The following is a 12115-nucleotide window of genomic DNA, read 5'->3' as shown; positions in this document are numbered from 1 at the left end:
TGTTGAATTGGATTTTAATAACTATTACATGTAATGGTTTTATTATTTTTCTAGCTATCCACTTTGCCAAAATACATAATAAATATTTTATCTGTACTCTGGTTTTCTATATAGGACAGCTAGGCCTGCCACAGTGAAAATAGCTTTGGGAGTCCTGTAGCTGTAAGGACGTGATAACTAATTTTCTACATGTCCCACATGCACCCGACCTTGTGGGCTACAATGCCTACATAGGTGTGACTTACTAATATTTACCTGTCAAAAATGGTTATTTTGAAAGGTCGCACTTTAGGTTTTACTTTGAATCAGTCAGGCTATACATGCTAAGCCTAGAGCCATGCTTTCAGTACCATTGTAGAGGATGGCACAAAAGGTGCTGCAGTTAACACGTGGCATTTACATTTTCAGGCCATGGGTGTATGTCTGCACCAATACTATGGACTTATAGGAAAGTAAAATATGCCAATCAGATTTTAAGCCAAATTCAACATACAGTGGGCACTGCAGTGTCCCTGAGTTAGAGTTAAAGATAAGGCAAGTGAGTTCTAAAAATAAATTATTTATAACAGGGGTTGGATGAGTCTCCCATCTGAAAAGTATTTGAAAAATAACCTATGCCATTTATAAAGGCTGAACATATTAAATTTAATGTAGGTATGTGATAGCTTAAGATATGTTTGCATTTCCACCAGTGTTTTGAAAAGTTTTTTTCTTTTAGATTAATAAACAATGCTTGGTACTCACATTATACACGCAAGACCCATGGAATTTGCCAATTAGTGTACCCTGGTTTTATATTTTAAACTTGCTTAACAGTTAGTGTGAAGGATCCGAAGTTACTAAAAGACAGCATAATAAATTCATTGTAAAATAACATTACAAACTATAAAAATTATAAATCCTTTGAAAGCCAATAACCAAAACCTAGTAAAGTATATTTATGCTGGCAAAATACTGAACTTAGAATAGCAATTCCATAATCCTGATTTACAGAACCAAGATTTGAAAAGCTTTCTGGCACTAAATCCCACACCTACGGGCAATCCACCTTTATGGTGGATTTTGCACCACTGTTAATATAGGAGTAAGCACTGGAACATTAGTAACCACAACATAGAGACAACAGAGCGGTCACTTAAAATGTGGTGAACACCCACAAAGTCGTGACTTTTAAAGTGCTTAGAAACATTTAGTGGTAAAAAAAAAATAATAATTACAGAAGAGAGCAAATTGGCATTGAAATCTTCCCGCACACTCATGCATTGCACAACAGGCTCCCTCAAATAGAAAAAAATATAGAAAACTTTGCTGGTTTAGGGTTAGCATACAAGTGGAAATTTAAGATTTTCCTACACTTTCATGCATACACAGGCAATGTAATTATCTGCTCTAAAAAAAAATATTTCTTTTAGAGAGACCCACAATAGTTAATGGGCAACGCAATTTGTGATGAAATATACAGCAGAAATTGAAGACCATATAATCAAGAAAACGAATATTGATATTTTTTTAAGTAGTTTTTCAAAATATGTTCATTATGTGTTGGATTCTAATATTGTCCTAAATCTCTCAATATGAAGCCTCTGCTGCTTGATTTAGTTATTAGCTCTTACAAGCCGGGGCTTATCCACTAACTAAATCAATCTCTCTCGCATACATCAAGTATTGAAGGACACAGCAGCTTCACTTTCACATACATCTGTGTCATGTTTAAGAAACACACTAAATGTACGCGTTGCTTGATAAACATTGGTCTCACTTCCATCCCTTTCTTCTTTCATCACCAGATCCCGCTGCTACCTGGTTTTTCTTGGACAAAGCCACGCCTCTCTAGCTCCGATATTGTGTACATTGGCTTAAGAGATGTTGATCCTGCAGAATAGTAAGTAAATACCTCAATGTCCCTCATCTACGATGCAATTTTGCTATCATGTAAGCAAGAACAGATGCTAAAGAAACCAAACCATATTTACTCTCAAGTTGCATAGCCGGAGAAGGAATTCCCATACATCACACTCTATTACCCCATTGTGCACATTGCAAATTGGAAGCTGAATTGGCTAGGAGTTCACTGTGCTAAGTAATGCTTCAAAATAAATCTGCATTTACTGTTCAGGATTGTTTCACTGATTAAGGGTAATTCTTTAACCCCTTCGCCGCGGCAGGAATTCCGCCGCGGCGCTGGGGGGGGTTTGGGGGCAGCGCGGTGGCGCTGTGCTCGTGACGGAACCGCTCCGTCACGAGCCACGGTTGAGCTGTGCTCATGACGGAGTGGTTCCGTCACGGCGCCGCCCACTTACGTTGGACGCCCGCACAGGCGGGGAAAACGCCCCGCATGGGCGGAGCGGCAGCCAACGGCCGCGGTATGACGGAACCACTCCGTCATGAGCACAGCGCAACCGTGGCTCATGACGGAGTGGTTCCGTCATGAGTGGGGAAGGGGTTAAGCAGTGTACATTCCATTTCTTCTCATTGATGATGCCATGCCAGTACGGATAATACAGTCGACAACACAATTATTGTTTTGGTTAATGCAGTAGGTCCATTTTGACTAATCCATATATATATCTATACATGTTATTTTCAATGTATGCCTCTATATGCCTTTTCGTTCTTCGAGGATTTAAAATTCAGATTTCCTACATGCCGTTTCAGATGCCAGAAAACAATGAAATAATATAGTCCCTATATTTAACTGGTTCAGTTTTAAACTGCTCATTTATGTAAAGTTAAGATTGTGATTATTACCTTCCACTAAAAGTGACCTTTCTTGGATTTAAATCTTGTTTATTATTTCACTTCAATTTTGCCAAGTCAGACTTGCAAATTTATAAATTAACAATAAAAAGTTCACCTAAACAAACAAAAGTATCATGCCATGTATTTAGTCGCAGAACAATAACCAGTCATGGATGGCCTAACTAAAACATTTGACTTGATAGCTGTTAGTTTTGCCTCTCATGTGGATTACACTGGTGGCAGTAGGACAGTATGGCTTAGCAGGCTATTGCTTCTTGCGTAAAATAAGTAATAGACCTTATGATATACTTTAGGTAAGGTAGTGACTGTTGTTTGGTAGTTGAGTTCAGCACATCTCCTAGTAAGAGCCTTTCCAGTAAAGGGTAATAGTTTCTGTGCCAATAAACAGAAGCAGGTTGACATTTTGTAAAAATGTTTGTGTTGATTACCTGGCTAGCATTTTACTGTGTTTGGTTGGTCCTTTTGCAGTATGAGCAGCCTGACATCGTGATTTGCATTGGGTTGTAACTCAAAGTACCGCAATGCAGCACAGTGCCCATCCTTGCATTACTTTGCGTCAAGGGGGGTTCCTATGCAACAACCTATGGGGTGTGATACAAAGTATTGTAGACACGGGTTGGGACCAAAATCCTGCGCCTCCCTGAGGTAGGCGTAACAAGGAGAAATGTTCTCATGTCTCCTCTTTGCAGTTGTGCTGCATTCTACAGCACACATCCTACGGCAAACATAGAAAGAGGAACATGTTTCAAACCATAGTTTTAGTAGCGGAAGGGACCTCTACTTGTGTAAAAACTATGTAGACTACACAGCAGACACCCTTCAACTGTGGCGCAAGGCCGCAGTACGGGTATTTGAACATAGCTCCTGACTCTTGAAAAAGGCCAAGCGTTCGGACAAGAAGTCCTCTTTGGCCTGCAAATTGAAGTGGTTCTTCCTACATCTGCACTCAAAGATAATTCAAGAGCATGGCAAAAGTACATGGAAGTTTGGCCTACAATTTTCCTTCTCTAGAGCCTTTACAGACTGCAGGAAATTCATTCTCAGGCCTAATTTTTCACCATTGCAGGAGTTTGTGGGTTTTTATATCTTATTTTTAGCCTTATCAGGTCTTTTGAATTTATTTTGATCTGCTGTTCCATAATTTTTATGCTGCACCCTCTTAGGTGTAATTTAAAATAATTCCAATTGCCTCCTAGGTTGTTCACTTTTGTATAATTTAGATAGCGGAAACCCATTCCTCACGGGTTACTCTTTTGTATAATTTAGATAGTGGAAACCCATTTTTTTTTTTACTTTCTCAATTTATCCACAAGATTGTAACATGTAGGCCCGTACGAAATATGTTGCCTATATTTTGTTTGAAATGAATGCTAGATAAATGGATTCAGTGGAAGCCATTTCTGAATGATTAGTCTATGGACTGATTCGTTTTTATAGTACTAGAGAGTCCATTAGAAACCAAGGGGCAGAAAAGAAGGTAAACTTTGTAATAAACAAAAGGAACATATGGGTTGTTAGGACAGGGAGTTTGCCTTTTTAAGGCTATTTCCACAGCCTCACACCTTACTCGCTTCTTCCTCTTGCTTGTTTTATTTATTCATGCTATTGATTCCTTCATTACCCATCTACTAGTAGGAAGAAGTAACATGATTTTTACTACATTAGTGAGGTACTGCAATAAAACATAGGATAAAAGTAAATGTATAAACACATTTTCAAGTCAGTAGGTTACTAACTTTCTCAATGTTTTTACTACAAACAGTTATATACTAAAGAACTATGGCATCCTATACTTCTCTATGAGGGATATTGATCGACTTGGAATTCAGAGCATTATGGAAAGGACTTTTGATCAGCTAATGGGCAGGTATGTTGAGACAAAATTCGAATTCAAGTGAATATTGTAACGTTTCAATCATCACATCAGTGTCAGGAGAATTGGGTTTAATTCATTAGTAAATATTTTTAGTGTGCAATCGATAACTCAATTTGGTCAACTTCTCCAAAAAAAGAATATGGAGGCACTGACTTTGAAACCCGTTTGATAAAATGGGGTCAGATTGGCTTTTGTGTTTGCTTGCCACAGGTGGTCTAGCTAGTTGAGGTGCCATTACCACGCCACCCTCCCCCTGTGGCCTCCAAATACAGTACTACCACAGGCTCTTATGCTCAGCAGACTCTTCCCACTAGATAAATGGTAGTGGTGACTCCATCTTCCACAGCAAATCCAAACAATGGTTAACCTTGATAGAAAACAATAACTTGGATACTGTCATTACGCCCACAGAAAAAAAATATTTTTCTCCTCTACATCTTCATTGATATTTATAAAAGTTCAATAGCTCTACCTATGTGCGGGATCCTAAAATACTTCTCCATCGAGAACTGCTTTACTTTCTACATAAGCCTATTAAAAGACATGTTCACTTATTATCCTTATAGAAGTAAATTTGGCAGATAGGCAGAATAGACTTGCGGGGACCAAAATAAAACACAAAAAAGACATACCCTTCCTTTAAGCCTCTTGCCTAACCGTGCCCGGCCACTGCCCTGGCAATTAACTGGCTGCTCTTTGTTGTTAGGATTCCTAAACACTGTTCCACATCCTTTGTAGCTAATTACCATCAGATTTACACAATTTTCACACAATCTGATATATTTCGGTGTGATCAGTTTGGTGAGTAAACTGTTTATCCACCGCAGAAGACATTTTGCTGTCACTGTTTTCAAGTGGTAAGGAAATAAAGAAACATTTTCACATGACTTGTGTATTACCGAGAGTCTGAAACTGCTGGTTCCAAGTCAAAGAAAAACCTCTAGAGATTGCTGCTTCCATCTTAGCACTTTCGGAGACCACTTTTGATATTCCACAGGAAGGATCAAAGACAAGGGTTAGGGAACATCAATAGCTTTCCTACAAAGACAAGACCATCAAGTTGTTAGTGTTCAAGATAGATGTCAAGGCTCTTGGCCGCTTGTGTGTCCATATGGAAAAGGACTCCCTCAAATTTGAGGCATAGGTCTGTGGGAGGATCTCTGTAAGGCCATGTTGTTTCAGGGTCCTGGTCTTATAGGGCCAAAAATGTCATTCATCTTACGCCTGGCAGCAACTCCCCTTCAGCTATAAGAATTGTTCTCTGGAACAAGTGCACGACATCCCCTGAAGAGCAAGCATTCCTAAATGTCTCTGAAGAAGGTAGAGCTAGCACCAGGAATTGTGTAACTATCGTGAAGTTTCTTACTTGTCCTTAAAAGACTAGTGATTCAGCATATCTTAAAATATCAGATTATTTCAGAGTGAAATATATAACGTTCCATTTGTTAGGCAATGTTGGTGAAGTCCTTAAGAAGAGTAACAATCTCCAAAGCCTTTAGAGCAAAAAAATATTATACTGTTGGTAACATGGGCCCACATGTCTACCTTGTTACTCTGGAAAACCATCTCCCTGAGACACGTGGATGTGGTTTTTACTCTATCTATTCTGCAGACATGGGACTATCTGCAGAAGAGCAAACAGCTTTCCAAGAGACTAACAGGTGCCCACACGTGGGAATGTACATGTTTAATTCAACCTGTGAATACACGAATACTACCACCAAGGTTATGACTCTGGGGGTTACAGTTCACATGCTTGTCTAATTAAGTTTGTTGTTTCTGGCTCAGGAGAAAGTGAACCTTCCTTTAGATAGGAAAAGCCCTCTTTATACCCTCAATAAAATAATGAAACAGTGCAAAATGAAAATGAACAGCAAAATAACTCATTGACCTCGACCCAAGGTGGCTCAGCCTTTACCACATCTTTCAGATCCAGAATGGTCAGGATCATACATGGGTTCCCGGGTTCACCAATCTATGGTCCAGTCCTGACTGTTCCACATGTGAAGAGAAGATAAATTACCCCAAATTATTCATGGGCTTATCAGTGATCTATGAAAATAGAAAACCTAAGAAGCAAAAGTAATCTCCCTAATGTTGCCATCAGATTGTGCTCTGGCTGGAAGGAGGCTGTTGTGGAGTTGGGGAGAAGCGGCTCTTCACGCCTGCAACCCTCTTCTCCGAAAGGAGTCTTGCATGGTGGAAATGATGATTCTAGCAAAGGCCTTGTCTCAGATTCAAGTGGGTGATTGACTCTGCACCACAGATCTTTAACACATGAGCTGCCACATCACAAAATGGATGACACAGAGGGAAACTGGAAATTAGCTTCACTGGTGGCTATCAAATCAAAACCTCATGATAACCAAGCAGATACCTTAATGCAGTGATGCCTACCCCACACTCTTCTTCCTACTGCTGAATGTATAATGCCAGAATGTTCATCAAAAATTAAGCACCACTCACATATGCAACTAACCACCTAGTATGACACTCACCAGCAGATTCCTCCACTAGCTACCCAACATACTCACCTGCCAAGCATCCGGCACACTTACTGAACAAGACGATGCATAAACAGATGAGGTACAGCAATCATCTGGTCTCCCCCTGCTAAACCACAATCTTCAAAGTGAAACAAATGCACATTTGTTGGCCTAGTGATCCCACAAACCTACTCAGATTCTGGTCTGCACTGGAAACCTCAGGACCAGTTAGAATGTCATCTGTGGTCTACCGCACATGCTGTGAGGCCATACTAATGGCAGATTATGAATGCCTAGTATAAAAGTACAAATAATCTCTCGCATGCCTCACTCGCTGCCCTTCATATGCAGGACAGTGGTCTCAGCTGAGAGAACAGAGATCAGAAGACCTGAATCAGGTGTATAAAAGGGAAATGCACTTTGGTCAGAAGGCTGCACGTTCATGTGGGTTTATGAAGCCTTTTCACTTTGCTGTGTCCCAGTGCCACGAGTCTGGAGTAACCTTTACATCTTGACTGACAAGATGAAGTGATGTACAGGCATGTTTCCCTACTTACAATTTGCAAACCCTCTATGGACCCGGTGTATTCTGCATAGTTTAGAACCCTGAGACTTTGCCATCGTTTATCTGCAAGACTGGAACATACTTTTAATGTCGGAGACCACTGCTGCGAGCTCAAGCCGGACTAGTCCGACCTGAAGAATGCCGTCCTGCACTCAAAAACGAAGCTAGCGCCTGTAGCACTTTTTATACACCGGAGCAATGTTTAGTTAAAATTATTGGGTTGAAACAAATTCTGCGTACGTGTAAAATGAATATTCCAAATCCAGTACTTGTTGCACTTTACTACGGCTATGAAAAATAAATTAAATAAGCAAGACTGTGGTAAATAAAGAGTGTACCGTGATTCCAATGGCTCATCAGCCAGCTAACATTTATTGTTCTTTTTCTGGAAGAAAAAAAAAGCTTTTATTTTGTTTGAAATAGTATTTTCAGTTGACACAAGCTTTTCAAATACACTTGAAGCTAAGCCTACCTCTTTATCTATGTGCAACCGGCTACGACAAAAAAACAATGATACCCAGCTCTGTGCACACATTGTGAAAAAAAAGTTGCAGCTGGAGCATGAGCGCTGAAGGCCAGCTGTTAAGATACAAACCACCCGGAAACCGTCAAACAATTGAATTTGTGTCTTTTTTTCAGGCGGAAACGGCCGATCCATCTCAGCTTCGACATCGACGCATTCGACCCCACGCTGGCTCCAGCAACCGGGACTCCTGTTCTGGGTGGACTAACGTACAGGGAAGGGGTGTACATCACAGAAGAAATACACAACACAGGTAAAGCACACAAGTAATGCTTTCGCTTTTATGTTCAAATGTTAGCCCTGGTATCCTTGGTGTGGTTCCTCCCCCCCCCCCCCGAACTTTTTGCTGAATTCGTTTTTGCTGCGGATTCTGTGCATTTTACCAGGGCTAAAGTGGTTGTGCTCTTTTCCCCAAAACATTAGAACATTGGCTTTTACCCAATTGGCATATTTAGTTTACTTACAAGTCCCTAGTAAAGTGCACTATATGCGCCCCTGTGAATTAAATGCTACAAGTGCGCCTGTAGCACTGATTGTGCCAACCACTAATGTAGCCCTTTAAACAAGTCTAAAGGCCGGTCATTGCAGAGCCTGTGTGTGCAGTTTCAACCTGTCATGTCGACCTGACAAAACCAAATTATGGCCATGCCCAAACCTTCCTTTTTAATACATATAAGTTTTACATGTCCTAGTAGTGGAAAAGTCTAAATTCGTTTTTTACTACTGCAAGGCCTAGCTCTCCCTAGGAGATCATTGGAGTTGCCTTACTACATTTTAGAAGTGTAATTTCCAAATGGGAAGAGATAAATGGTTCATGCTTGGTGTCTCTGGAATCCTAATTTAAAATGATAACTTATTGTAAAGTCAAATTTAAAATTACAATTCTAAAAAGGCCACTTTTAGAAAGTTGTCATTTTCTTACTTTAGCCATTTGGTGCCTTTAGCCTGTCTCTGGTCAGATGACTGGGTGTAGATGGCAGTTGAGCTTTGTGTATTCCTCCTACACAGCCACGCGCAATGGAGGAATAGTGGTGACTGGATAGGCTATGACAGGCAGGATGGGAGGGAGGAGCTGGGCCCAGCCTCCGGTACATATGAATAGGCTGTGTCCTCTCTCCACACAAAGGGCTGCAGAACTCCTGTAGTTAGTCTGGAGCCAGGAAAGGACTAATCCCCGAAGAAGTCTCAAGTAAGGAACGAAACGCCTTGGCTACACTGGTGTGAATATTTTGTACACTGGCAATAAAGAATTTTCAACCCATGATATGTCTGAACGGATTTGAATGAACTTGTGAACTTTGAATGTAAACCACTTCAATTAAATAATCTTCGAATCCAGTATTGTAATTGACTGATCTTGCTTTGACCAAAACATACATTATTCCAAAATAACAATAGATAGTGAGTGCTGATCTCTTTGGTGTAAACGTATTCCAAAAGACTAGTCTGTTGGCCTCCTGATCTGAGCCTCAGGGACATAACAGGCTACCCAACAGCTTATCGACCTGTCTTCAGCGAGTTCCTGACCCCCCTCGCCCCACCCGGACTAGGATTGTGGTTGCCGCTTGACCAGGGCTCACACCCCAGTTAAACAGTAACCTAATTTCTAATAATAAATAACTCTAAAAGTTCTCCAATATAGGATGTGCTAAATATTCACGAGGTCCCAGACATTTGGAAAAAAAGGATTTGAATATGAGGAAACTACCCAATCGAAAACATTGTTAGGAGTTAATTTACTTTGTTTCTTCACCTAATCAACCCAAAACAAGTCTCAAGAAGAGAGGAAACATTTTCTGTCTCATCTATTGAATCATGTTTGCCATGTTTACTACTTGGTCATAGCAAAAGACTTTTGTTAACTCATTCTACTGGATTTTAGTTTTTGTAGGCAGAGGACAATATGAATTTAGTCACCAATGGACAGAGCTTCATCGGAGAAGGAGTCCAAGCACTCATTTGTACATCATAGTCAGGCAGATCACTACTAATGAAGCACAAAGGTTTCCAGTTCATGACAAAGCATCAAATCTTCCTCAGCCTGGAACTGCACTGGAAGATCATTTGAGATCTTCTGGCCAGGCACCATAAATATCCTGACTCCTATGATAGGTTTCGCAAGGATTAACACTATTTTGTCATGACTATTTATACTTCCTAGGTGGGTCACAACAATATTAGAAGCTTACACATGGCCACCAGCAGCCTATGCAAACAACATGTGGTGGGAGAGGAATGATCACACTCTTATCACACCACTAGCTTCACAATTTGGAACCTTTAGAAGTTTCACTAGTAGTTTATTAAAGACCTAAAACAAGAGAGAACAGTAGTCTGCTCTAACTAGAATGACTGTAACAGCATTGGTTTAGGAACCTACTTTGTTACATATTATGATCCTTGACTTGTATTGTATCTTATGGACAAGCTATGATCCAGGATCACATCAAAAGTCTTCACTTGGGGTAGAGGAGAAACAGTGGATTTGTATTACAAGTCGTTAATTATGACACATGAGAGTCTAACACAAGATGTTTCTTTGCCACATTCACAGCCAGTCATTTACCACCTTTTTTCAGCATAAATGCAATTTAGCATGTGAGTCTGGGATGGGCATCTGCTTTAATACAGAACAGATCTCTAGCACAAAGGAATGTCTCCCTTGAGCCCACTACTTCAAAATGCCAATGCCAACAGGCATTTCTACATTCATATTTGCCACTGGTAAGGTAGCACTGATGTCTCATACATTCATTGTGTTCCACCCTTCTCCCCAGTGAGGCACAAATTTAAAAATAGCTGGAATCCATTAGAAAGACATCAAGCTACACCTCTGGGGTGAAGCTTGTAGCCTAGTCATTCATTAGCTGAGAAGGGAAAGTGCCTAGCCGATGCAGATGTGCTGTTCAGTAACTGTATATGTACATAGGATTCAAATCTGACAATAGGCAATGTTCAAAGTTTGTCTACCTATTAAAGCCATCAGCACTGGAGAACTAGAATTTTAGAACTTTTTCATAGAAGTGCTAACTCCTCCAATTCCTACTCCTAACTTAACAACTACAATAGTCTGTGCAAAAGTATTTGTCTGGCTCCACATGCAGCCTGCCATGATATTTTTTGTCAGCATTCTGACAGAGTCAGACAGACACGCACATACTCTTGCACACAAACACTCCAATGAATGGTCATGATGAAAAAAATAGTTTTGATGGATTTCAGGATGGTACAATATGGATCAATCAATTAACACATGTTGGAGGAGAGCTTTTGAGTGTAGGATTTAAGCAGCAAGCAGTTCTTTATGAAAAATATAGATCATATTGTTATGCTTTACGACTTAAAATTAACCTGCTGTTGTACATGGATCAGACTGTCCATGCACTCATATGGTCATTATTCCTATGTTTGGAGCATTATGATTTAACTTAGGTTTTAGAAGGCCTTCATGCGACACCGATTTATCAAGCTTTAGATATCCCAAACTAATGCCATGGAATATTCTCTGTATATCATCAGTCTGTAGAAGTTAAACATTGTGCAGACTACTGTCACAATTGAAAACCCGCTTACAATAAATTCTTCCAACTCAAGACCTGGACAGGCATACTGAAAGAGAGCTATGACATGTGTCATGCACATGGCCTTTTCTGTGACAAGGCTATGCACCCACTAAGGATGCAACTAGCAAGAGGTCAGATATTGCCCATAAAAGCAGCAAATGAGTTCCCGTGGCCAGTTGAGCGGACAATAAGATGTCAGTACACCGACCTCTGAAGAATCCATGCACTGACCTTAAACAAGCAGCTTAAGGAAGGAAACCGGGACATACACTTTCGACTCCCCACAGCCTTGCTCACTTTAGCACATGTTTACATCATTGGTACAAAATGCTCAATGACAAT

The 12115-nt window shown here is 40.3% G+C and overlaps 1 protein-coding gene across 1 annotated transcript in view; it reads left to right on the top strand.

Moving 5' to 3' along the window:
- ARG2 (arginase 2) overlaps positions 1-12115 on the top strand; it is a 57238-nt gene that overhangs the window by 41156 nt on the left and 3967 nt on the right. The window contains exons 5-7 of the mRNA XM_085627148.1: positions 1788-1882; positions 4523-4627; positions 8327-8463. Coding sequence (XP_085483274.1) covers positions 1788-1882; positions 4523-4627; positions 8327-8463 — 337 coding nt within the window. The remainder of the gene's footprint in view (positions 1-1787; positions 1883-4522; positions 4628-8326; positions 8464-12115) is intronic.

This window comes from Triturus cristatus, chromosome 9, assembly GCF_964204655.1.
Source record: "Triturus cristatus chromosome 9, aTriCri1.1, whole genome shotgun sequence".
Classification (NCBI taxonomy): Eukaryota; Metazoa; Chordata; class Amphibia; order Caudata; family Salamandridae; genus Triturus; species Triturus cristatus.
The sequence above is the reverse complement of the archived record's forward strand: the minus strand, read 5'-3'. Positions and strand labels throughout refer to the sequence as shown.